Source organism: Thalia democratica, chromosome 2 (assembly GCF_965202585.1).
Source record: "Thalia democratica chromosome 2, ktThaDemo2.hap1.1, whole genome shotgun sequence".
NCBI lineage: Eukaryota > Metazoa > Chordata > Thaliacea > Salpida > Salpidae > Thalia > Thalia democratica.
The window spans coordinates 20,434,920-20,461,879 of record NC_139166.1 but is presented as its reverse complement, the minus strand read 5'-3'; the positions used below and the strand labels follow the sequence as shown (position 1 = coordinate 20,461,879).

Here is a 26,960-nt window from a genome sequence, read left to right as displayed (position 1 = left end):
TGTTGTAGTTGTAACTCTTCACTATTGTGACGTCATACTTGTAAACTCATCACTACTGTGATGTGACAGTTGTAGCTCCTCACTACTGTGTTGAGATAGTTGTAGCTCCTCACAACTGTGATGTGATAGTTGCAGATCCTCACTTCTGTAATGTGATAGTTGTAGCTCCTCACTACTGTGATGTGATAGTTGCAGATCTTCACTATTGTGATGTGATAGTTGTAGCTTCTCATTACTGTGATGTGATAGTTGTAAACTTCTTAATGTTTTGAAAACTATAATAATCATCTATTTGAAGCATTAACGTCATTTCGGTCGGTGACAGGAGTCAGAATTTGATCTTTTCAAAATTACGTTTTTGCACTACAATTATCAGGTTGTTATCAATAATAAAGTACACGAATCAATTGTTGTTTTGTTATTTTATACGTTGTTTGTAACATTTATGTTCCTTTAAATACGTATAGTTTTACCAGAAAAAGATAAGTTTTTTTCTTATTTTCTAAACTTGCTATTTTTATTTACATTTATTCAACTTATTAACTAAAAAGTATCGATCGTGCAAAGTTAAATTGCATGCAAAAGTTACACTACGTGCTAAAGTGATGCTGTGCTGCTGTTACACCTACCCTATTAATAAGATGTGACGATCCGAGATGACTTTATAAGGATGCGGCGTAACATCGAGTTATCTCAGATTAGTAGTTTGTACTTAAGTTTGAAAAAGTTTAATTATTATAACTAAGACTTAAAGATTACGTTGAAAAAATCAAATAACATTTTTGGTAAAAATATTACTACGCTGTTCTAAAGTTTTATCGGATGTTTTTTAGGTAAGTGATTTACAGTAAAAAGAAACAAATGTTTATTTTTGTCTATATTATTGTATGTTACATGATCGAAGCTTTAGTGTAATTTCATAGATTGATCATTAATTTTTGTTGTTACTTTAAAAGATAAATACCTATTTTGTTTCATTTCTGTAGAATTTTTGTTAATATACTATAAACTAAAAGAAGTTTTTATATACACAGATTAATTTTTTAAACTTTATAGTTTTTAACGATTACTAATTCAAAACCTAAATTAAAAGTGTTAAATGTTTTTTTTTTTTTACAATTATGTATAATATTCTAATTGTTAATTAAAACTTTTCTCTACCAATGCAAAACGTTTACTACTTATTATATGTTCACAAAAGTGTTTAAAGTAAGTATTTATCGTTAGTGTTATAAAAGGTTTTTTAAACAATTTAAGTTTTATAAATAAAAATTTATAGTTTAATTTAAACTTTTTTAAAAGAATTGAATACACGAAACAATAAAAGGTAACAATTAGTTTTGTAGGTGCAACGACAGAATTATGCTTGAAATTTTTTAATAAAAAAATATTACTAAACAAAAATAAGTAAGCTGAGTTTTATATATTAAATACTTATTAAGTGTTTATATCAATTAAATTTTATCATAACTGCTAAAAAACTTAGTAAAAATACGTTTAATTTTCAACGTAGAATAAGATATGTACAGCAATCACTAAAATTAGAATTAAAAGAATTATTTTTTTCTTTTTTTAATTTGCTAATTACTATAAGCTTGAAAGAATCATACAAAACTTTACTTTTAAGTACAGTTGAGATTTTTTACGCCAAAATATCTTGTTGCAGCTCCGAGGATTTTTAGCACCATTAAAACTAATTAGTTAAACGTGAAAGGGAGCACAGTTGCCGTTTTATCCAAAATCTGTAGTAAAATTAAGTTTTTAAAGCATAAATAAAGCTTTTAATAAAAGGTTTTTTATATCTGACAATACTTAATTTAATATTTTTTGAACTTAGGTTATCAATGTGTGAGAAACCATAATAATTAAAACATCCAAAAAAACTCAAACTGTGTCAACTCTACTTGTGATTAAATTTGCGTTAATGGCTATTGTGTCACCTAGTCAGGTATTCAGGCTTTATGTCATAGTAGTTGTTTGCTAAGCTTCTGAGGTGCTATTTATCAACCCTTTGAAATATGTTTTCAATAAATTTGCTTTTTTACTTTAAATTTTCTTACTTCAAGTTTGAGATATATTTGCTTGATACTGCATATAGTTCATACTTTTGTATTCTGTTTTTTTTTTTTTGTTCTTTAACTTAGTATTTTATTTTTAGTATCTTAATATAAACTATGACTTTTGACGTTGTTTTAGCTACAAATTACGCAAAAAGAATTTACAATCAATAAATACTTGGTGTTACAATGTTTGTAAGTATTCATACGTAAAAATTGTAAGCAACTAATAGCTATTTAATAGTGCTTTTTTTGAGTAAATATTATAAAAAATCGTTAGTGTATAATAATAACATTTGACAAATATGCTTAGTTTCTTTTGAATATACTTTTTGTCGCATCATTATTCAGGATTTCTAATGTAACTGTTTACTCAAAAATAACCAAATGTATTTTATAAATTGTATTTACTCTTCTGTTACAACAACTTAATGTAATAACTTAACTATCTAATAACATTAGCTAACAAAAAGTATAAACAAAACTTAGTCATTATTTAATAAACCTTATATGTTAAACCATGTGTTATGAATACAGCCAACTTTAGAATTTGCTGTTGAATTTTTTTTTTAAACTAGTGTAAACATTATTGCTTACAGTAAGCAGTTTCCAATTAAAATTATCATGTAAATCACAATCTTTGAGGCAGAAGTTTGTAGCCTGTAACAAGTAACTAGTCGCTAAGTTAGCATAAAAAATTTTGGTAAGCTTCATTTTTGTAAAATTATAACAAAAACCTGTTTTACAACAAATTTTCAATTAAATAACTATATAACTATCACTATTGATCATTGACAAAAAATTGAAACACATGATGTCAAACTTTAAAAACAAATAAAATTGACAATTTGTTTTACACAAGTCGTTAAAGTCGCTTTCCGTAGTTTCCGTGTTAAGCTTTTAAGAGTAAAAATAAAAACTAAAACCCAGAAATACTAAAATTAGCAATGCTGATCGAAATTAGAGTTATTTTGTTTTTGCTAGTAAAGCATGTGTAAAAAAAAATTGTATTTTTAACTGGAAACTATAGTATTACTGTTTTATAAAAAAAAAATCAAGTACATATTTTACAAGTTATAACATATTGTTAAAACTAATATTTTTTAACTAGTCTTTGAAAATAATTTTATCTAACACTTAAAATGTAATAACTTATACAAACTATTTAAAACAAAAAGTTAATAACGACTAAATTTTATGCAAAAGTGTTTTGTATAAAAAGTGTGAAAAAGCTAAATTTAAGTTAAAAAGTAGAAGTTTCAGTTTCTATAAAAACGATTTTTTTTTAAGTTTATAAGTTTCGCTTCTTAACTTTTAAAAGTTTTTTGGTCTTCATAGAAAAAATTATGTATAAACTTTTTACATACAAATTACTTCAGACAATTTAAGTACATATTTTTAATACTTAACAAACAAGTTATAATAGTATTTAACGCACCTAAATGTGTAAAACTTTTTTTTATCAAGCATTTATGAAAACTGATTGCACAAAAACAACAATGTTAAAACTACGTAAACTAAAGTAAGTTGTTTAGTTTGTTACATAGAAAGTAGTTCAACAAAAGTTGTAAAAACTATATAGTTTGTTGTTAAAAAATAATATTTAGCATTTGTTTAGATATCAAACTTTTTATATACTTTACACTTTTAGCTTTTATAACTTATAGTTTTGTAAAAAAAAACATTTTTACCTTATTTTAAGCTTGCATGTTGGTGTTTGAGTTTTATCAAAAATCTACTTACATAAAAGTTACAAATTTTATACAAACTTTGCTTTAAAGCTACAATTATAAAAAGTAAATATAGAATGAAAACTAACTCTGATACATCCATTTTAAAAGTTTATTTTAGCAGACGATAAAACGAACAATGTTACATAAGAAAAATTAAACTTGTGTAAAACAACATTAAGACTTTTATTATTAAAATAAATTATGCAAAGTTTATGAAAAGTTGTAGATAAGCTTTACAGTTTTGTAAACTTCAAATAAATTACAATATCGTGAGTAATAAAGTAATTTAAACCTGCGATTAAAATAAAACAAATTTTTAAATGCTTTCATTGTTTTAAGTTTTACATAATAAAAACTTTATACACTTTGTTATTGTTTTCAATAAAAATTCAGTTACTGGTATAATATTGATATACTTTTGTTATAAATGAACTTTTAAATTATTAATCTTAGTTTCTTCCTGATAACAAATAGTTAGCAAATAATCTTAATTTCCTTTTTTAAACTGTGTAACTTAAAATTGTACTTTTCTTCTTCAATTTGAAAACTAATAACAACTTTTTGAAATTTGCAAACTATTCATTTGTTGTTAAACGTTTAATACAAACACAAGCCTACAGACACCTAATTAACTCGTATCAAGTGTGTACAATTACACTTCAAAAAAAGAGTGGGCTTTAAATCGACATATTTAATTAGTTTCGGATATGAAAAGTAATTAAGTGTTTGATAACAATGTTTTGTTTAAAATATGAAAATTTGAAAACTTTAGTATAAAGTGCAGATATACTTAGCTATAGATGTATATAGATTAGCTTTTATTTAAAAATGTAAGATAGTTCAGTAAACAATTACTAAAAAGAACCAATACAAAGTTAAAAAAATAAGTTTTTAGTTAACTTTTCTTCTAGTAAGAGCAGTTTGAAAACAATTGAAACTATTGAAAAAATAATTAATTAACAGAAGTAATTACTTGTGCTAAAGTGAATTTACACACTTAAACATACATTTTTAAGTTTGCTAAGCTAGAGTAAAAATTAGTTGTAAATAGCTTAGAATAGAGTTTCGTTTCTATAAAGATATAAAAATAAAGCACGAAGATTTTGCTTTTCAAAAAAATAAGCTGTAGAAATATAACTTTTTGTACATGTTTGAAAGTATCGTATTTGTACAAAACTTAAGCATTTCTGTAAGCTGCATTTAACGTAATAATCTAACAAGACATTTTAGTTTATCCTGTTGTTCGTTTTTGTAAGGTGTTTTAACGCATTCTTTGTGGCCTCATTATCTTGTTTCACATCAGTTTATGGCGTCAAAATACTCAAAACTGTTGTCAGAGAAGCCGAGCAAAATCAACACATGTAACAAACTGAAAAACATAAAATTGAAAACTTAAACTTTTTCTTCCCTTTTTCTTATTTCGTGAGCACAATTTAAAGAAGAGTTTAGTTTGAATGCATTGCGTAGTGTATTAATCAAACATTTGACAAAAAGGAAAAAATACTTCATTGTTAAGTTATAAGAGCAAATTAAGAAAACTTAAGAGTTACACCTTAGTGTGTTTTATGTTTTATTGTTTGGTCATTTTTAAAGTAGTGTTACATTAAATTTAGTATAATTATTTAGTTGCTTTTTTAATATATTATTTTCAGGGTTTTTTTTTTGGATACTTAAGCTAGTTTCAGTTTGTTACACACAAATAAAGTTTAGCTTAATTATTTTTTTTTTTAGTGATGTTCAGTTTAAAACCACAAATTTACTTGAAACTTGTTTTAATAAGTCTAACAACTTTCATGTTTCATATTTATAATTAATTGAAATTACTGATTTAAATATGATTTACTATAGAATGTACTACACATAACAATTTTGTTAAGAACATCGATGATTTATGAGGTAAGATTTATTAAATGATACAACTTGCTTAAGATTTAAACTTCACAAATAAACAACAAAGAGCTAAAAACTGCAAAAGAATACAATGTTTTCCAAAACTCTATTAATAAATTACTAATAACTCTACCATATGAAACAATTATTAATGTTTTAGCTATTAAACATATAAACAAAACATGAAAAATACTTACAACTTATTAACCAAAAAATTAATATTTAAAACAGTTTTGTTTATATTCATACAAAAAAAACAACAAACAAAACATAGAATTTTTGAAAATGCTCACGATCACAAAACCACTATAACAAATGACCTGATTGTGCAACGAATGTTTCTCCATACAAAACGTAAACACATTGACATCGAAATCAATAACCACTTCACCCTAATCCAGCACACCGCAACAAAAGGAAAATATTACACTAAAAAGCATGTGTCCCACATAAACGCTACTTTGAATAAGCTGGTGTATGAATGTCGCAAAGTTTCAAAAACTTTTCTGCTTCAAGCGCAATTGCGCTTAATCGATGTTTATTAGATGCAAAGGAACAACTCTGTCGCTTCAATCAATAAGATTTGGTCAATTACGACTCAAGATAGAAAAAATAAACTTTTTTTTTTCAAACTGCATTTGCTTTCGCGTCTGAAACTTCTTAAATTCCGCATTAAAAGCTCTTGAACTTGTTGCATTCTTACGTCATAATCTGGTTTGGTTTGGCGTTATCAAATTAGAGAAAGTTGTAATACAAGCCGGATTACGAAATTTCTTTTCTTGGATCACTTTAATGAGATTGCACTTAAAAGCTTATAAATATGAATGCAGTTTAGAAGTTTACTCTTTGTAATTTTTTTTTGTGAGTACACAGGTTTATTTAAGAATAAAACTACACAAAATACTGTAGTATTTAATGCAGTACTTGTAGGTGATAAATGGTTTTAGTTTTATAAGATAATCTACCTAGATAATTATAATATTGCTTAGCACTAAACAAACTTATTTATATTTTTAAATTTAAACAACTTATTTAACTTTCTTAAATAAAAATTACTTTTATATAAAACATATTAAAACTTTTTTAAAAAAAGTTAGTTAAAAACTAGCCTTACTTAAAATTTATAAAAGTGCTTTGTGTATTTCCCTAGTTTTAAGTTATAAAGAATCTAAAACTTATAAAAAATTATAAAAGATCATAACTGAATAAACTTTTTTTTTTCTTGGCAACCGTAAAAGAATAAAAAAGTTTAAAACTTTTGACAAGGTTAATTCAGTCTGTAATGATGAAAAATCTTTTTACTACAGAAATGCCACAAGATAGATTTATTGGATTTATTTTCTCTAAGTTGGAAGTGCGAAAAAAAGTTGAATTTATTTTCAGCCAAAAATAAGAAAAGCAAATTTTAATTTTAAGAAAAGTCAGTATTTGCCCAGTCTAATGCAAACGCGATTATTGGCCTTGTTTTTCATGAATTAGTTAAAACTTTTTATTTGTTTTTCTTACATTCACAGCGTCTACATCTTGACATGTTTGAGTAAGGTGTGATGTTGATAGTTTCCAAGAAGGTTACTCAGCTGTAGCTTGCATTGTAAGTCGCCGAGTCTTTTTTTTATTAAAAAATTAATTAAGCTTAAGTTTTTGATTACAGTTTTTTTTTTATTAAACTTTTGTTTTTTATTAAGATAATTATTTTGTACTTGGCATATTATATTAGATAAACAATCATTACTGTACATTCACATAAATGTTTTAGACTCGCGTTAGAATTTATTTAGTGCATTTTATTTTTTTTAGCAAAAACTTATTTCTGTATATAACAAATGCTACATAGAACTTTTTATAAGTTTGGAAATATAAATAGTAGCAATTTACTTTAAAGGTAGGTTTATTGTTCCACCAACAAGGAAATGTTGCAACAGTTAAATGTGAGAGAATTTTCAAACATAGTTGTAATTAATCACTTTTATACGCAGCTGGAAGCACTGATTTGTGTTTGTAGGCGCCACACAACAAATTACTTTGTTTGTTTATGGATTAACTTATTGTTTTTATTTGGTATTAAAGCAAGTACTTGACGAGCTGTTTGTTTGATTAATTAATCCGTTGTGTTAAAACATTGGAGTTAAATTCTGTATGTTGTTATGTATAGTTGTTTAAGGAAATAACCTTCGAACTAGTTTATGTTTTATACTGTTTAAACTTTAAAAACACACTTTAGACAAAAAGCATGCTTGGTAAGCCTTACTTTCTTTTTATGTAAACGCTTAGCAATAACTTAATAACTTTAGATTAGCAAACTAAAAGTTCTAAAAAAAACTATTTTGATTATTTTGAAAATAATTATTTCAAGAGAAAGTATAAAACACTTAAAATAAAAACTTTCTAATTGAAAAATTTTTAAAGCTATAACATCGCACTCTAATTAATAAAATTCTAACTCTAAAAATCTAAGTTTTTTACCATTTAAATTACTTTAAGTTAAAAAGATAAACAGTTATTGATAACCAAAGCAAAATACTAAGAAACTCTGCAATACCACATCAAAACAGCTTTTTTGTGGCTTTTACTGTCAATATTTTACTACAAAAAAATAAAAATATCAAAAACTTGATTAATTATGTAAACTTATAAACAGTGTAAAACTGTTTACCAAAAACCAATATAAATTATTTTCAAATGCTTAAAGTTATAACGTATGTAGTAAGGAAGTTCTAAAAGTTATAAACTGTATAAACTAAAATTATTAGTCTTTTTGTTGCCCGACAACTTTCCGAGTTCACAATAAAACATTCATATGACGCAGGTGGTTGATCAATCAAACAGTTCAAGCAAACAAGAAAGAAACAGCGCAAGGTGCGTGCTACTGCTCAACTGAATAAAATTCCAATAGGACAAAATACGTCAATAATTTGATTGAATTACCCCACAACTTTTTGTAGGTCAGCGACTCTTTTTCTGTTCCAAGTTCGCTGACTTTTGCGCACCGCTGGCGCGATTTGCCAAAAGATTATCTGATAAGCTCAAGAGAGAGACTTCTGTTATAAGGAGCTTGGTTTTAAAAGTTTTTGAGGCAAAATAGTTTGTTTGACCTATTTAAGTTTGATTTTTTTTGTTAAAAGTAGCTAGTTGCGTGGTGTTATACAAAGAGTATCGTAAGCAATATATGTTTTTTTTTATTATGTAATGCTAAGTATTGTATAATATCACGTATAGCAAAATAATCAATACAGTTTCAAAATTTAATACTAGTTTAACTCTACTAAAATTATGACTTTTTTAAAGTTTTGAACTCAATTTTTTTTTTAATAACTTGCATAAATTTGAATATATATTTTTTTATATAGTGCTTAAAACACTTGATTTTTCTACAGGCGAAATTAACTTTTAAAACAAAATGCTAAAAGCAATTCTGCTGACCTCAGCAGTTCTTTCTCAATGTCACAGCCAAGCAGTCTTATCGGGTCAAAACCAAACCGTCAGTCCTTTCAAACTATTAAACCGAACCTTATTTTCCGCTAAAGACATGGACCACAAAGTATACTCGGGACAGACAACTGTTCTCCCAAAATACATTCCGCTGGACCGCAACAACCACACACGGACCGCTAACGTGACCGCAGGGGACTACCCGCTGCCCAGGCAAGTCGTGGTTTCGATGGCGGTGGTCCTGATGTCGGTGACCACAATCGTTGGCAACCTGCTGGTCATCATGTCGGTGACCATATTCAGGAAGCTGCACACCATCCCCAACATGTTCGTCGTTTCCCTGGCAACCGCCGACCTTATCATGGGTGGGTTGTCTTTTTTTTATGGGTTTTTCTTTTCAACCTTTTTTTTACTGCTAATTTAGATACAGTTTTTGGTATAGTAGTTTGTCAGTTTTTATTCAGTTGCAAGTGAGCATTTTTTTCTTAAAATTGGTAAAAATAAACTTTTACCTACAGTTGATTTGTTTAATTACATTGCTTAATGTTTTCAAGAGGCTAGTATACATGTAAAAATAAATTTACAGCTGTGGCAGTTGAAAACTATTAATTTTTTAAAGTATATTCTTACTTTAAATATATTAGTAGTACTAATAAAGTGATTAGGTGTATGTGTTACTAAATAAACTTTTGTAGAACAAATATTAAGTAACGTGCCATCAAATGTTTTAGCAAAACAAATTTTGACATTTAAAATAAAGCTAGTTTAAAGCAATCGATTTAGAGGACAGTAAACCTAATACTTGTTTAAAATGTTACAAAGCTCTTAAGATTTGAAAATAAAGTTCGCTATAACTATAACTAAAACAATTTGTTGTAAATATAAATCATATTTTGATAAGTTTAATTAGTTAATTAATTTCCAGACAACAATTTAAACTATTGGCATATTTTTTGACAACTTTGAACTTGAGGATGATTAAAATTTTAAGTTAAAACAAGCACAAAAAGCAAGTTTAACAGTAGGAACAGTAATTTAAAAGTAGCTGTTTCAACGTCAGACCAAAATTGTTAATGATCTCGTAATGTTTTATGCCAGTGCTTCTGAACCTTTTTCTAGTGGCGGAACCCTTTTCTAAAGGTCAACTTTTCCGCGGAACCCCTAATTTCAATTTTACTAAAATGTTTACTTTTTTAATGATATTTTTTTGATTTCGAAAGGCTTTGCGGAACCCCTGAGAGGCGTCGCGGAACCCTAGGGTTCCGCGGAACCCCATTTCAGAAGCACTGTTTTATGCTATATAGTAACCAAAACAAAAAAAAATCAAGCAGTTAAGAATACTAAAAAACACATTTTTAAACTAAAATATAAACAGTTTTGTGTTTAGTACTTTTTTGATAATATTGAAAGTTTGGCTAGAAAATTTAAATACTTTTTTCAAAGTCAAAAACCTTGTATAACAAATATGATTGTGACTTTTTACATAGTGTGATAAGTTTGAACTTGAATGAAATCTACAAGTGAAGTTATTTATAACTAAAATAAATTAAAAAATATATACAATCAAATTTTCTAAGACTTAAAATGTATACATTTGTATACTAGTTTGCAAGTTTTTATGTGCATTTAGACTATTTTCTATATACAAAATTTGTTTGTACAGGACACGGTTTTTTTGTTTTGTGATTTTTAATCTTTCATCAAAAAATTATAAATCTAAAAATTATTTTTATAAACAATATAAATTCTAAATTATAAAATAATTTTTTTTGAAATTTTTTTAAAGCAGAGATTAACTAAAAAGTACTTTTAACATAATGTGCAAAAAAAACTTTGTTGATTTATCATACCAATAATATCTAATTAAATACTTCCATCAATTTGTAATAAAAAATTATGATTTACTATATATAACGAAAACAATCGTTACTTAAAAGAGTAGCATACTTTAAGAAATATTAGAGTAGAATAATAAATACTTTTTTATTCAAAAAAGCACTTGATACATTTTGCTGTATTTTGAAAATGTTTTTTATTGACAAAGATGCGTTTCTTTTTTATTCTGAAACAAGATGAAAAAACCAAACTTTTCATTTTTTCTCAGAAATAAACACAAAGCTAAAGATATTTAAACAATAATTGAAAGAATTTAGTAATAATTCTGGTTTTATTTTATTAAGTCACCACCTATATAATTTATAGTCATTATATCAGAATTAAAACAAATACTGTAATATTTTAAAATGTATGACTACTCAATGAAAGTAAAATTCAAAAGTTCTCACCAAGTATGTAAATAATTTTTAAATGAAAAGTAAATAGTGGAAACATTTATTTGTGCTTTTTTGATTTAAATTTTGTACTTTAAACACTTGTAAACCACTACTAAAAATTCCAAAGTTTAAATAGCAAAAACGAACAAGTTTATCATTACGAGCACAAAGAAATTCAAAACAACTTTTTTTTTCTCAGGAAGCGTGGTCATCCCCATGGGGGCGACGAAGTTCCTCAGCAGCGCGTGGCAGCTGGGCCACACGGCGTGCACCCTGTGGATCTGCATCGATGTGCTGAGCGTCACCGCGTCCATAGGCACGCTGTGCGTCATCGCCCTGGACCGGTACTTCGCCATCACCACGCCCTTCACTTACTCGGGACGGGTCACCCGCACCCGGGCCAGGATCACCATCGGTTGGTTTTGGTTTTAGTTGAAGGTGCTTGCTTTGGAAGCTGTTGTTTGTTGTGTAGTTAAGTATAGGAAATTCAGTAGAAAAAGTACTTTTTTTGTTCTCTTAAACTTTGAAAATTTCGTTTAGTTAACTTAGTAAAATAAAGCTAAATAAATTCACGAATTTGTTGGATTAGTTTTATTAGGTTGGACTACATTTATTTAGTTTATTAAGAGTAACGAAGGTAGTTTTTATGCTTAAAAAAGTAATTGTGATATAAAATATGTTTTGTTTTAACAGTATCATAAATTTTATAATAACCAATATAATTTTTGTTTAAAATTTTGAGTAGACTTTATAATATATTTTATATTTGAATTGTAAACAGTGTTTACAGAAAATGTTCAAAATGTTGTACTAGGTTTATTAAACATTAGCTTGTTTTCAAGTTTTGTTATATTATTATGAAATATAAATTAATTATTAAATCTTTCATTACTATTTAATTCTTACATTTTTATAACTAAAAAAGCTAACACTGAAACATTTTTTCATACTTTGAAAAAAATTGTTTAGAAATTACAAAACAGCTATTTCTTATAGTTTTAGACTTTGTATAGTAATCATTATTCATAAACCCATTTACAAGAGAAAATCTATTTTATTTTGATTGATGAAGTAAAAAGTAAAAATATATAGTTGAATAACATTAAATTTTCATTGTGCTTTAACAAAGCGTAACCTTTAAAAATTATAACCGTCATTTATTTTATTTATTTTTTTTTATTCTAGAATAACAAAAATACATGATCAAAAAAGTGTCATACGGATTAGTTACGTAACAACTAAAGTGTTAATTTTAAAACTTAATCAAGTATGTGAGTAATAAATTTGTTCCTTAATTGTTTATTCTATTAACAGTAATATATAAGACAATCATTTTAAAAATGTTAATATAAGTAAAACTCAACTAAAATTTAATGTGCAAAGCAAAAAATAAATTTCATCATACTCGAAAACTTTTAAGCATTTTATTTAAACCAAATGTAAAATTTATAAAATATTTTCGTTTATAGTTCGATTAAATGAATAAATAGTATTTAATATTTTTGAATTCCATTCTTTTGCAAATTTTGATAATGTTTTCTGCTTTTTGTCCAGAATGTTTGTAAATCTTTGCTTAACGTTATGTTCAGTCAATTTAGTTAACTGCCTCTGTATTATTAACCCATTCCAAGTAGCTTATACTAAAGCAATCTTACCATTAAGAGTTGCTCTTAAACAACCAAATACACTTTACTCGAACGACTTACAATATTGTAGTAGTTGCATTTGTTTGTCAAAAGTTTGTACCATGGCTGACAGATTTCAATGAGAAAATAACGACACAATTACACGAACCTGACATTTTAAGTTAATAAAAAAAAAATGTATTTAGAAGCGTTTGTTTTTAGAGTCTTGGAAAATTTAAGAGAGCTTAAAGACAAGCTATATACGAAGTGTATAAGTTTTTAATTAATGTGTGTTACATTTATTATTTATAAAAAACTGTGTCTTTGAGCTGTATTTTGTTCAAATAACTCAGAAGAAATACCAATATGCAAAGTATGTATACTGTGAAAGGGCTTCTGTTCAATCTTTTAGATAATTTGTAAATTTTCCTAAACTACGATTGTATTGATTACAAGCTGTTGGAAAAAAAGGCTGGCTAACATTTAGTTTGACCTAATTAAAAGCCTAATTACTCGGTGAACACGTTATTTTAGTTGCAACAAAGTTCATATACATTTTTTCTGTACTTAAACAGAAAAGTTGTTGATTAATGTTCTAGTTTTCGTTTAACAATAATCTGCCTTTTTTAAGCTTAAGTAAAAACTAAAACTTTAAAGGGAAACATGCAAGTCTTACCTAACAAGTGTTTCAAACTTCTGCTTGACTGCCTTTAAACTGTTTGTTTAACGCATACAGCTACTATATTGAAAATCGCAGACTTATGAAAACATTACATTAAATATTAATGTTTCAAAGTCTGCGCTTTTCAATATACTTTGTATGTATTAAGTGTTTGGCCAGACAGGTTTTAAAAACAATTAATGCTCAATTCCTTCAAGTACTCAGTGGTATAGCTGATAAATTTCTATAAAAAATCGCTACACAGTTACTAAAGCATTACATTAAAGTTAAAACAAACAATTTTTTTATGTATTTGTTACAACTGTTATACATGTGTACAACACTTTTTAAAATGGTTTGGCTATTTTTGATGCCTTTGAAAATATTTGGTTTTTTTTTATACTCAAACAAGTACTAGGTTTTGTTTAACAACACTATAAAACTTTTTCAAATCATGCTACGATAAAAATATGTAAAACTTTTAAAATTCTTTTTTTTTTTTTTTGAATTAAAAAAAAACAAAAATCCATATTTTGTTGATTAAACGTTATATAATCATGAAAATTTTAATTTAAACGAGAATTATTTAGACAGACTTATTTCAAGTTTAAATCTTTAGTTGCATAGTTTAAGCTGTTACTTGAACCAGTTACTATCAACTAAAACCTTATACATACACCTTTTTGCAAAAATAAAATCAACAAAAAACTTTGCTTTTCTGCTCACTTCAAAACTTCTTTAATACTAAAAGATCAATGTTTATTATTTTCGTTTACTTAATGATTTTTTTTATTTTATATAAATTATGAAAACATTTAAACTAAAACTTACAGCCAATAAAAAAATATCACAAACTCTAATAAAGAGATTCATTTATTTCACTTAGTACATTAGTTTATTAAAATTATACCTATAGTAAATAAAAACACCCATCAAGGCGGGATCTGGCTGACGTCTGTTGTGATATCCCTGATGCCCTTCTTCAAGGACCTGTGGACGACCGGGCTCGAGGAGGACCAGAAGTGTTGGGACGACCCGGAGTGCTGCGAGTTCCGGCCCAACCTCACCTACACCATAGTGTCCTCCATCGTGAGCTTCTACGTGCCCTGCTTCGTCATGATATTCAGCTACTCCATCGTGTTCAAAAGTTTGTTGCGTCATCATATGTGTGATCTTGTTCTTTTTTTTATATAACTTGTTCACGGTGTCTGTTGGTTTATGCCAAGTTCCTAGAGCTCATTTTCATAATCGCCCTTTTTGAGAGAAAATTAATTCATCGCCTTTCGCTAGCTGATAGCTATTTTACATGTTCGCCTCCTTACTAGTTATCACCCTGATAGTTGTCCACTTTGGAAAACCCTGATTTTTACTTACATTTATTTTATTTCGGTATTAGTTTAGTGCGCAAAACAGTCATTTGTTATGACAGCTTAATTATGTTTAAAGATGACTGAGCGGTTGCTTCCAAAGCTTTAATGATATTTAAATTTGCATTTGATAACCTGCACTTATACTGTTCACACATTTTTGTATAAAATTTGTATAAACATATAAATTCTTTCAGCAGTGTATATTTTGTATAGAGCAAACATTTTATTTAGATAAATAAATTATTTAGCAATTAATTTTATAGAAAGTTTTATTGAAAAAAAGAATTTAAAAACTTTTTAAAATTCACAAATACTTTTTTTATAAAAAATCTGCTTTTATAATGTTTAAATGTAGTGTTTATTTTTTAATTTTTGTTCTTCTGTACCACAAATAGTTAATTTTTTGCACACACCAGTATTTAATTGGCCTTAAGAATAATGCCTATTTTGTATTTTTTTAATTTTAAAATTAATCTGCATTAACTTAAAGTGTGTATACTTGTTCAAACAAGTAATGAAACTCATTAAAAAAAATACATGCATGACCTATTTAAAACCACATTGTTTTTGTTTAAAAAAGCAGGTTAATGAAAGTTTAAATTCATATAGTTGTCATAATATTTTTATAGTCTACAAAACTTTTGTTAACCAAGAAAAATGATTAACTTATACTTAATTAACAAATTGTTTAAGTATCAAGCACAAAACTACTTAATATGTAATATTCTGCGTTTGTTTTAAAAGTATTTAAAACAATTACTAAATAATCGTACTCATTTTAGTGTCTGCTAGTAAGACAAATATCCTTAAAAACATTAGAAAAAATCTAAAGATTACAAATTGTTTTTGCATTTAAGTTTTTTCTCTAAATACTTTTTTTATAAAGATGTTTAGGTACGATTTAATTTTAAAAATTTCTTAAATAACTTTTTAAACAAACTGTACATAAACCAACAAAAATTGTTTTATTATTTTTCTAATAAAGCAATGTTTATACTCACATTATCTAAATAATTATTTTAGAAAAAAATATATGGTTTTTGCTTTTTTTATTAAATGAATTTGACTAAGAATTTTAAAAACAAGAGTTAAATCGTTATTAAAACTTTTTTTTTTTATTGTTAGTTAAGTTTTGTAAAAAAATATGCACAATTTCAACAAATGAGTTATGCAATCTAATTAAGACTAGATGGATACTTTTGTAAACTTATATTAGCATTTACCTTAACTAGACTTTAAGTTAAAAAGTTTCTATACAATTTTGTGTATTGTCAAACTGTTTTGTTTGTTATACTTTCATTCAGTTAAGTAAACAAAGGAATCAATTTAATACATTTGTATAAATTTCAAAATAAACGCTATTATAGTTTTATTGATCAGTTAAACTCTTACATAAGAGTAATACTTTTAAGTTTTTGGACTAGTTTATCGTGTGTTTTAGTTTGAAAATATTTAAGATGTTTATGCAAAATTTTACAAATCGAAGTTTATTGATGAATAAAATAATAACTTTCCTTTTGTTTCATTTCAAATGACAAAACACTAAATAAAACTGTATTACTTTTTATACGTCACCTTGTTTTCCCTATAAAGCGAATTCAGTTTATTAGTCGCATTGAACTTCAAACACATTTGATTTTCAAACTTCAGCAATTAAATTCGCCTCAATCGAAACTCTCAAAAACTTCCCCGTCAATAAGCTTTCTCCTTTTTGATATTCCTGTCCATCTGTTTTGTCTTTTGTTTGTTTACGTTGAATTATTCACAAACCTACTTGGACCTGACGGCTAGCTGAAATAGGGAAGTTTTATTAGCTTCCGATTAAAATGGGGAATAAAACTAAGTAGCTTATTGATTGCTTCGTTTTCAAATGTTGAAGGTAGAGCTTTTAAATACTAGCTTTTAAAAAATTTTAAAAACTATTCTTAATAGTTAACCAGTATTAAATGCTAGTAAAATTTTTATTTTATATTATTGAATAACGTTGTAAAACGGTTATTAAAAATATACTTTCGCTTAAAAATTCAAAGTTTTAAGTGTCGATAAATACGTTTTTAACGCTGAATTTATATTAAAACTTTTAAGACTTTTACTTAAAAAACAAAATTAACATCGGTTTTCAATCGTTTTCAAAAGTCAACTAGTACGCATTTAAAACCGAGCATTTATCAAAATTTTGTCAAACAAAAGGTCACGTTTATTTTTTTATCTTTTTGTTGTTTATTTGTGTCAGCCCAGTTGACATGCGGCTTTTAATTGCACGTGTTTTGGCCGATTTTAAAAGATTTGTCTGTCTATTTTGATTAATTTCAAACGACATTAAAATTTTCCCAGCTACTTCTAAATTATTAATAAACACTCTATTTTACGCTTAAGAAAAAAAATAGTTTTTTTCTGTAAAATCTTTTAGTCAAAAACAGTTTAAAATAGAAGTTTTTGTACTCCAAATGGTATCACTTTATTGATTTTTTTTAACTTAAATCACGATAAACACATGATACCGTTGCAAAAATGTTGGTTAATTTTTTTTTTTCTAAAAGAAAACAATTTAAACATGTTGTCGTCTTTTCCTAAATAATCTTATACACTTACATTGTATAACCTCTGTTAATTTTAGCACCTTATTTTGAAATAAGTTTCTTTCAATGCAAAACTGTTTCAACGATAGCCGCGCTGAAGCAACGGAGCAAGATCCAGAACTCGGAGGGGGTGTACCGGAGGGCGTCGATGCCCGGGTCGAAGGCGCTGCTGTGGAGCAAGCGGGAGTACAGGGCCGTGTTCACCATGGGCATGGTCATGGGCACGTTCGTCCTGTGCTGGCTCCCCTTCTTCGTCCTCAACGTCGTGCAAGTACGTTGAATTTTTTGTGATTTTTTATAAACAGTTTATTGTTTATATATGTTGCTTGTTTTTATAATGTCTTAGTTGAGGCATACTTGTGAGTTTTTATACAGGTGGTTTGTTGGTTTTTCAAACGTTGCCTGTACTAATTTAAGATCGTCAGGTGGTTTTCATATACACTTACATACTAGTATAGGCTTCAATTAAATACAAAAAGTCTGTTTTTATGCACAGACTTAAATAAAAATACAAAATAAAAATAGTCGGTGCAGTTCTAATTTTATCATCGGTCGTTCATTGTATTTCTTTTAAAAATGAATTTAACTAAAACCAATAAAATTAAAAAACAAAAATACCTTTTATTTTTATTGGTTTTAGTTAAATTTAGCAGCTTTTAAAGTGATAATTTATTAGAAAATGTTACCCACAAACTATTAGTTTGGTTTTTGTTTTTACTTATTATTAAATTTGTTTAAGTTCTAGATTTATTAGTCGGAAACTCGATGTTTTAACTTTTAAGAGTTGTTTGATTTTGTGATTTTTTTTAAGCTTAAGTACTTACAGTGTTAAACAGTGTTACTAACAATTTTTCAAATCTTCTAAAGCTCAGTTCAAAATTTGTTTTAAATTATCAGTTTATTTTTATGCACAGATCTAAAAAAAACTAAAAAACAAAAAAAAATTACTCGCTGCTGTCAATCAAGCAACACAATCGATTTAACAGTTGCTTTTTTCGTAGCCACAAGTTAAAGAAGTTTAAAACTAATGGCCATGCTAAGAACAGTTTGACTTTTTAAGTATTAAGCTCTTTTAGTTTTTACCATTTAAGCTAAATCTAATTAAAGTTTTTTATTCGTTAACTTTTTAGTTTCTACGAGCAAAAGTGGCGTTTTCGACATTCACATTTTGTTTTCCCAAAAACAAAGTATTTTTTTACTTTTATTATTTATTAAATAACGTAAAATTTAAATGGCTTGCTTTGTGTAAATTTTTTTAATTAACAAGTAAAACCATTCCCTTATACTGCAAAGATGTTGTATATTTTCAAAATTTTTTAGTTTGTATTTTGTTTATTAAAGTCTTAAATTAAGAATAAAAAGTTTTTCTCTAAGCTTTCAAGTCAAGATTTTAATTGTTTATGATTATTTTTGATTTATGTCTGCATTTTTTATAGAATTCTGTTTTTTTGGTATTAAAGGTTCCTGCTTTTAGTTTTTGTTTTTAAGCTTCTTTTGGGTACTGTTTAGTTTTTTTTTTATAAAAAAAAACAGCTAAGACTGTTGAAAGTTGAAAACAGACTTCATTCCAACTGGTGCCAATACTAAATTAAATATATTTTACAAAGTTTATCAAAAAATATTTATATAATGTTTGTTGTACTCAAAGAACAAACATTACAGTTAGTTTACTTAAGATATATTGTTTTGATTTGAACACTAATTTTCCTTAATATAATTTTTCAGTTACTAATCTTATATAATATTTAGGTTTATTTTATTGTTGTTCACAGTTACCAAAAGTACTTTTTTATAACATTTTGGGCTTTTTAATAAAACTAAAAGCTGTTTTATTAAAAATAATCGACATATTCCTTAGAATGAAAACAAGCTTTAAATTTATACTACATATAAAAAACTATTTGCATTTTTTATTTTACTTTAGTTACTTCTGTTAGTTTATTAATGAAAATCATTCGAACAAAATATAAGCTATAAAATAGTGCTGTGAAGGAATGCACAAGAATGTTCAAAATAAAGTTTCAAGCTGTTATAAATTCAGCCCTTTTATTGATTACATAAGAAATATACACGAAATGAACTTTTAATTAGGCTTACTTTGTGTAAAATTAATAAAGTTTGTATGTAATTTTATGATTAAGTTTTTTTGTATTATTTTTTTAAGTTATATAAAATAACTAAAAATGAATTACGAAAAGCTTAAATAAAAATTTTCGATAATATTATTTTGTTTCTATAGATTGTATATAGAATAAAATTGCGTTTTAACTTGAACTCTTACATGTTTTTACCATAAATATTTAACGATAGTGTTACAAAACGGTTGAATAATGTATAAATTGTAATAAGTTTGACCAAAAAATGACTTACACTAAATTGAAAAAGTTTAAATAATTTTGTCATCATCGTTAGTGAGACAGTATACTAAAACGTAAGAACAGCTTACTACAAAAAAAATAATTTTAGTTTTTTGAAAAAATATGGTAAAATGAACTCTAAAACCATAATACAAAATGTCAAAACTTCAATTAAAAAAACAATTTAAGTTTACTACTTCCAAAAAGTAACTTTTTATAGAGCCTGTGCAACCGATGTATTCCGATGAAGTTGTTCGAGATCATGAACTGGCTGGGCTACCTCAACAGCTTTTTCAACCCTCTCATATACTGTCACAGCAGAGAGTTCAGAGCTGCCTTCAAGAAAATAATCGGCTGTTCGCTGTGCAAAATCGGTAAGCTTGATTGTGTTTTAAGTTTTAAAATATTTTTTTTATTGAACGTTTTTTTATAGGCAGAGTTGTCAGACTTTTTAATTTGCACATTCATATGCATGTTTGTTATTCACGTGTGACTTTCAGCTGATTAAAATCTGGCAACTAAGTTTATCAAATACAAAATTGCCACTTAAATACACTTTGAAGTTTTCATTAATTATGACTCTGTTAAATCAGTTCTGCTGAACATTTATATTCTAATTAGATTTTCTAATAAATTTGATGTTGTTTTAAATTTAACTGAAGATGATATATTTTATTATCTTCAAATATAAATTGCATAATAAAATAACAATCATTTTCGTGTTTATTTTAATTAAGTTATTTCGTAAACAACGCGACACAACTATTAACTAAAAAATATTTTAACAACTTGTTTTCTTTTAGATAACTATCTAGTTTGACGTTTTAACTTTTATTTTAACTAATGAAGTTAAAAGGCATTTTTTAAATTTTTCATACATTTGACTAAACTAATTGTATCGAAGATTGCTTTTCAGTAAATTAAACAGTGGAATGATTTTAAACTTGATTAAACTTTAAGTTTATTTAGCAAGTATATTTAAAAGAAAAATGTAACGTTTTAGTTGTTTCCTTTTATAAAAGGAAAATAAATAGTACTTTTACTTTTACATAATATTGTGCTGTATTACAGCTTAAAGCTTAATAAAGTTGCAAATAAGTTTTCAATCAAAAAGTTTAAATCCAAAATAAACTTTTTTATAAAGCATTTTTAGTAGAACTAAAGATTTTGTCTTTAAAGATTAAATCAAATGAGTTTAAAGTTTTAAAACTAAAACTAGTAAATACAAGCAACTTAAACCTTAAAATAAAGCAGAATTTAGGTTACTATATTAAATTTACCCAAATTAAAGAATTAGATTGCAAAACCAGTATTTTTTAGATGTAGGAGCATTTTTCAAAAATCTTTTTAAAGACTTAGTATCCCGTTTTATTTACAAGTTTTAAGTCAAGTTGTATTTAAAATATTTAGCAAAACTTTTTAAAGACTTAGTATCCCGTTTTATTTACAAGTTTTAAGTCAAGTTGTATTTAAAATATTTAGCAAAACTCAGTTTTATATAAAGATTTGAAAAACTCAAAAATTTTTAGAAAAATCAAGAAACTGTTATACATTATTGACTAAATTACTAACACATAACTATACCACAATTAAAATTTTTAAGCTACTCACATATAAACTTTTAACAGGGCTTATTATTTATGGATAAATCAACCTATTTAAAGTTAATGATTGTTATATTTTGATTTCAAAACTATATAAGTGAATTTAAAAGAAAACAGCATAGCATCTCTTAGCTGTTAAATAAATTCAAGTACAAATAAAAAATTTACGTACTACCAAATTGTAGCATCCCATGTTTAGCAATCAATACAACAGCACATTTCTACCATTACCCAAACAAAATGCAAATGGTAGCAAAACAGTTCATAAATTGTAAACTAATTCTTTAGACTCATTTTTGATTTTTTTTTTTACAGTTTTCCAAAAAAAAATCGATAAATTATTTTACCATTTGTTTGCCTCTAAAAATTAAAAAGTACAAATTGTAAGCATTTCTATATTTAATACTTTAAAAGCCTATCGTAATTATTTCTGTTTCTAAATAAAATGTTTTAGGATTTTAAAACTTTTTGAAACTATTTGATAAATGATTAGTTGATTTGCTTTGAAAGTTAACAAAACTATCTTCAGAGCTTTATAATAAAAATTTAAAACTTGTTTTATTTTTTGTACTTATTGTTAAGCTTATTTTCTATATGTTTTCCCTCATTATAATTTTTCAATTCCAAGTGTAAGTTATTTTTTCCGAAAACTATGCTGTATTTTCCAATGCACTCTAAAAATATATATTTTAAGTTGTTTTTTATAATTAAGTTTTTAATTTTGTTAAAGTCCTTAAATTTGGTAAAAAAAATTATTTACATCTATCTCATATTTTTAATAATTTCAAAAACTAGGTATAACGTTGCAAGAAAATAATTTATACCTCAATTTTTTTTTTTATAATTCTTTTGAACAAATCTAGTTTAATTGTATTTAACTATTGTATTTTTTGATGATGCGATTTTTAAAATATAAAGTTGTAAATAAGGTGTTAAAAAAATGTTTTTGGTTACACTATAACGAATATCAAGCTGTGCAACAATATACATACTCATCAGTTTTAAATACTTTACATACATTTGAGCAACAACTACCCTGCAGCAAGTGTTAGAAATATGTAGTTTTAGAAATAAGTATTCATATTATTTTTTTTAAACATTGTTTGTTTCTTACATAAGTGGTAATTATACAAGTACTTAAATCTCAACTTGAATTTATATGTTCTTAAAGTATACTCCTCTTAGACATGATTCGAAAATAAAGGTTTTAGTTTAACTTTAAGTACATTCTAAAGTAAAGTTTTTACACTATTATAGTTTATAATATTAAATGTGTTTTTTAATAATAACCAAACTACTCATTGTTGTGCCTAAATTGTATAAGTAGCATGTATAAGTAGCTTTATGTATAATATAGTTAGGTTTCTATCCAGCCATGCTTTATAATGTAGGTGTAATGTGTACTATAACCATCCATCCATACTATATTTAATAAGTTTAAGTAAACCTCTATCCTCACAGGTTATAAAATTAAACCATTAGAAGATAAATTTAAATCAAACATATATACTGAGTATATATATATATATATATATGTATACAAAATAATATAAATTTAGCTATCAATTTTTTTGCCAGGTTACCAGAGGACCGCCAGGGCCTCCCTCTCCGCCGGCCACTCCCCCGCCAGCTCGGCCCGGTCCAGCGTTCGGTCGAGCAGAACGTCGCGCGCTTCCAGTTTCTTCCAATCGGCCTTCAGCAGGTTTTCCCGCGGCAGCAAGTCTCAAAGGAAGGAGAGTTACAGCGTGGTGGCGACGTCAAGCGGAAGAAAGAAATCGGTGGTGAAGTCGAACGGGAAGGGCGTTGTTCACGTCGTCGCCGACTCCGCTCCGGCTCCACCCAGCGGAGGAAGGAAAGAGTCGCGGCAGTACGGGAGGTTCTACAAACAGCAAGAGGGCGCTAAGGAGTCGACAGTCGCCCTGACTCTGAACGAGTAAAAAATATAATTAAACCAAAAACATTGTTTTATTGATTTTTTTCGAGTACTGTGATTTTTTAAGTTGCCAGTTTTTTTATGATTTTGCACTCCTTTCTGTTAGTTACTTGGAATAACATTTAAATGAACTAGATTTTTAAACTTATAATTAAGTAACTATAATTTTTATTTTTGTTATAAAAACGACTATGAAAAAAATGTTGCAATAACTACAGTAAACTTTGTTTGTTTTACTTAATATTGAACCTTAAAAACTTTTATTTTAAAGCTTAGTATCTTAACTATTTTCTTATTATGCAGTTGTTTTTAGCAATAAAATGTTTTAGTATCTTATACAGTTTAGCATATTATTTCACCTAATAAATAAGGTTATTACTGATTTTTGTAAACAGTCAATTTCTAAAAAACATATTATCTTAAAAAATTATTTCAATTTTCCTAAATAATAAGTGTTAGTTTTTACTTTAATAAGGTACATATTATCAATTAAACTTATTGTCAATTTTCACAATAAACTGTTATAAAATACTAATTTATTTTTAAATTTTTTAATTTTTAATAAATTTAATTTAAATTTTTAACAAATTAATTTTTACGCAATAAGCTAAATCATAACTAAAAAACTTGCAGGTTATTAACATACACATTTGCAGCTTTTTACAGTATAAGTATTTTTATCAATAAGATAACTTTTAATACAGTGATCTATCGGTTACAACTATCCGATTTGGACTCAGGATAAATACTTATGTATCCAGATCCGGCCGGATCATAATTTGAAAAAATTATCCGTATCCGGTAGGATATTAGTTTAAAAAATAAAATCTGATTTCGGCATGAAATTAGTTTATTTTTGATATCGGGATCCGGCCGAATTTTAGTTTGAAAAAGTATCCGGATTAGGATCCAGTAGATCACTACTAACAATAAATATTTTAGGAACAAATTTTCGTGTTACAAAGTACAAATTTGAAAAAAAAAGTTTCATAAAAGTTTTGATAAGTACTTTTTTAATTGTAGTGTCTCATTGTTATAATCTACTAAAAACTAGTCATCTAATTTTAGAAGTTAATAAATAATAGCCATTTTACAGTGACATTTCAACTTTTTTTTAGCTTAAAACTTGATTTCCTGTACATATTTTAAACTAATTCGTTTACTTGTTTTAAGATTAAAATTGATAGCGTTAAAATATATTTAAACATTAAACCAAAATATTTCTTTAACTATAAATTTTTTTTTTAAAGTTCGAAATGTCACTATATATACTTATGTATTATTTCAGGCAGTCAATCTTAAATGATCAGTTTTTAGTGACTTATACGGATCAAACTTAAAATAAAATAAAAGTAAAATAACCTACTTATAAAAATAGTTACACCTGTACTATTATAACTATGTTTAAATTTTTATAGCTTAAAGTTTAAGCCAAAGTTTGGTGCACATAATTTTCAAACCAAGTTAGTTAGATTTAATCAAAAATTTTAATAAAGCATTGATCATTTTCATAGTGTCTACTTAAGAAACAGTGCATTATCTAAAGATACATATAAGTTTATTAGTACAACAACATGTTTATTCTGTTGCTTAAGTGTTAAGAAAATAATGAGCATAGTCATAACAATTTTTTTCTACAGTTTTACTATAATATAATAACATCAGAAAAGTTTAAACTTTAAAAGTTACTACGGATTCAAAAATTGGAATCAGGAATTTTTTAATGATCTAAAGCACAACTAAATTATCATGTTCAAAATATTACTAGACACTTCTACTATTCAAAATTAAATTTGATATTGTACAAAAATTATAGAACATGAAAATGCAATATATATTTATTAATAAATATTTATGTATAAAAAATGATAGCTTTTTGAAATATTACCATATGAGTTAAAAGTTTTAAAATGAATTTTTCATAAAATTTAATTGAAAATTTCTTTATATTTAAAAAAATTATTATTAAGCTGAAAATATAAAATAAAATTATTTTTATAAACATTCATTTATATTTACTAGAGTTATTCGGTTTTAAAGCCGAGAAGTATTTGTCAGTTTTTTTCCCAAGGAGCTTAAAATATTTAAAAACTACTTAAAGGTCAATCTACTAAAAATTTAAGTTTAATATAGAAAATTATTCACTTGTCGAACTAGTTTAATATAAGTTTAAAGATAAGAAAATTAATGCATTATTGTTGTTATTTCCAATGAATTGAAAGATTTTTGAGAAAATATAAAGCAACTTTAATAATGAAAGATGAAGCTAGTTTATAAGTTTGATTAACTAAACTAACGTTTTGAAACAAAAAAATATGTCCTTTTGCTAAACAAATTTTAAAAACTAAAACAGTTTTACAATGACTTTTGGCTTAGTGAGTAGAAAAGAACTACTTGCTATACTGCTGAAGATTGGATGACCTCCAAAATTGTTTAACGTTGTGAAGTCTTTTCACACAAACTTAAGGGCAACCATCCAATGTGGTGGTAGTGTTTCTTAGTTCAAAGCGAAATCTGAAGACTGTCACGTGATCTTCTCTTTGCTGATGATGCTGCACTCGTGGCTCACTCTGCCAAAGACCTGCAGACACCATTGAGTCAGTTTACATCGGCATGCTCGAACTTCGGCCTTACTATAAGTCTTAAGAAGATTAATTTTCTAGATCAAGGAACAGATATTTTAACATCAATCGAAATCAATGGCAAGGGCACCAAAAATGTAAAAAACTTTGTATACAAAATGTTGCATCAAACGCATCATTGGACATAGAAATAAATAGTCGCATTGGTAAGGCCTCAGACACTTTCGCTCGTTTGACTGCAAAAGTTTGGGATAACCAAAAGTTAAGCATTGGCACAAAGGCTAATTTTTATTGTTCATGTGTATGCAGTACTCTGCTATACGGTAGCGAAACATTGACGTTGTCTAGCGTGCAGGAGAAGAAAACTAATACATTTCAACTACGATGCCTTCGTCGCATCCTTAGAATTGCATGGCAACAAAAGATCACCAAAGATGTTGAGATTTACTAGTCTTACCTCCACGTACTTTACATTCAGCGCAGGCTTCGCTGGCTCGGTCATGTTCTGAGGATTGGCGCTAAGTAAATCCCAAAATCTCTGTTGTATGGCGAGTTGGTTGTTGGCAAACGCAACCGAGTTCGTCCTGAATTACGTTTTAAGGACGCATGGAAGCGCGACCTAAAAAGCTTGAATATGAGATCTGATGAGTTATAGTTGCTTGCAAACGACCGCGTCAAATGGAGATCTACTGTACACAAAAGACTGAAAAAAAAGGAAAAAGAATACTTTAAAAAACCGAAGAAGATGAAGAAATGAGAAGCTAAATTATTTTTATTTATTAGTGTTTTTTCTTATTTGCATCACTGTGCTATTTTGATTTATTACTATCATTTATTTTTACTGTCATTTATTACTATAATTTTATT

At 26.6% G+C, this 26,960-nt stretch overlaps 1 protein-coding gene across 1 annotated transcript; it reads left to right on the top strand.

Annotated features, from left to right (window-relative positions):
• The first annotated feature begins 9,060 nt into the window (after positions 1–9,060).
• Positions 9,061–23,717, top strand: LOC145849660 (beta-1 adrenergic receptor-like). The gene is made up of 6 exons (XM_082954669.1): positions 9,061–9,474; positions 11,582–11,797; positions 14,606–14,815; positions 17,707–17,888; positions 20,195–20,348; positions 23,157–23,717. Exons 1-6 carry the CDS (start codon positions 9,078–9,080, stop codon positions 23,513–23,515), a joined length of 1,518 nt encoding a protein of 505 aa, XP_082810795.1. The 5' UTR covers positions 9,061–9,077; the 3' UTR covers positions 23,516–23,717.
• Positions 23,718–26,960: the final 3,243 nt, after the last annotated feature.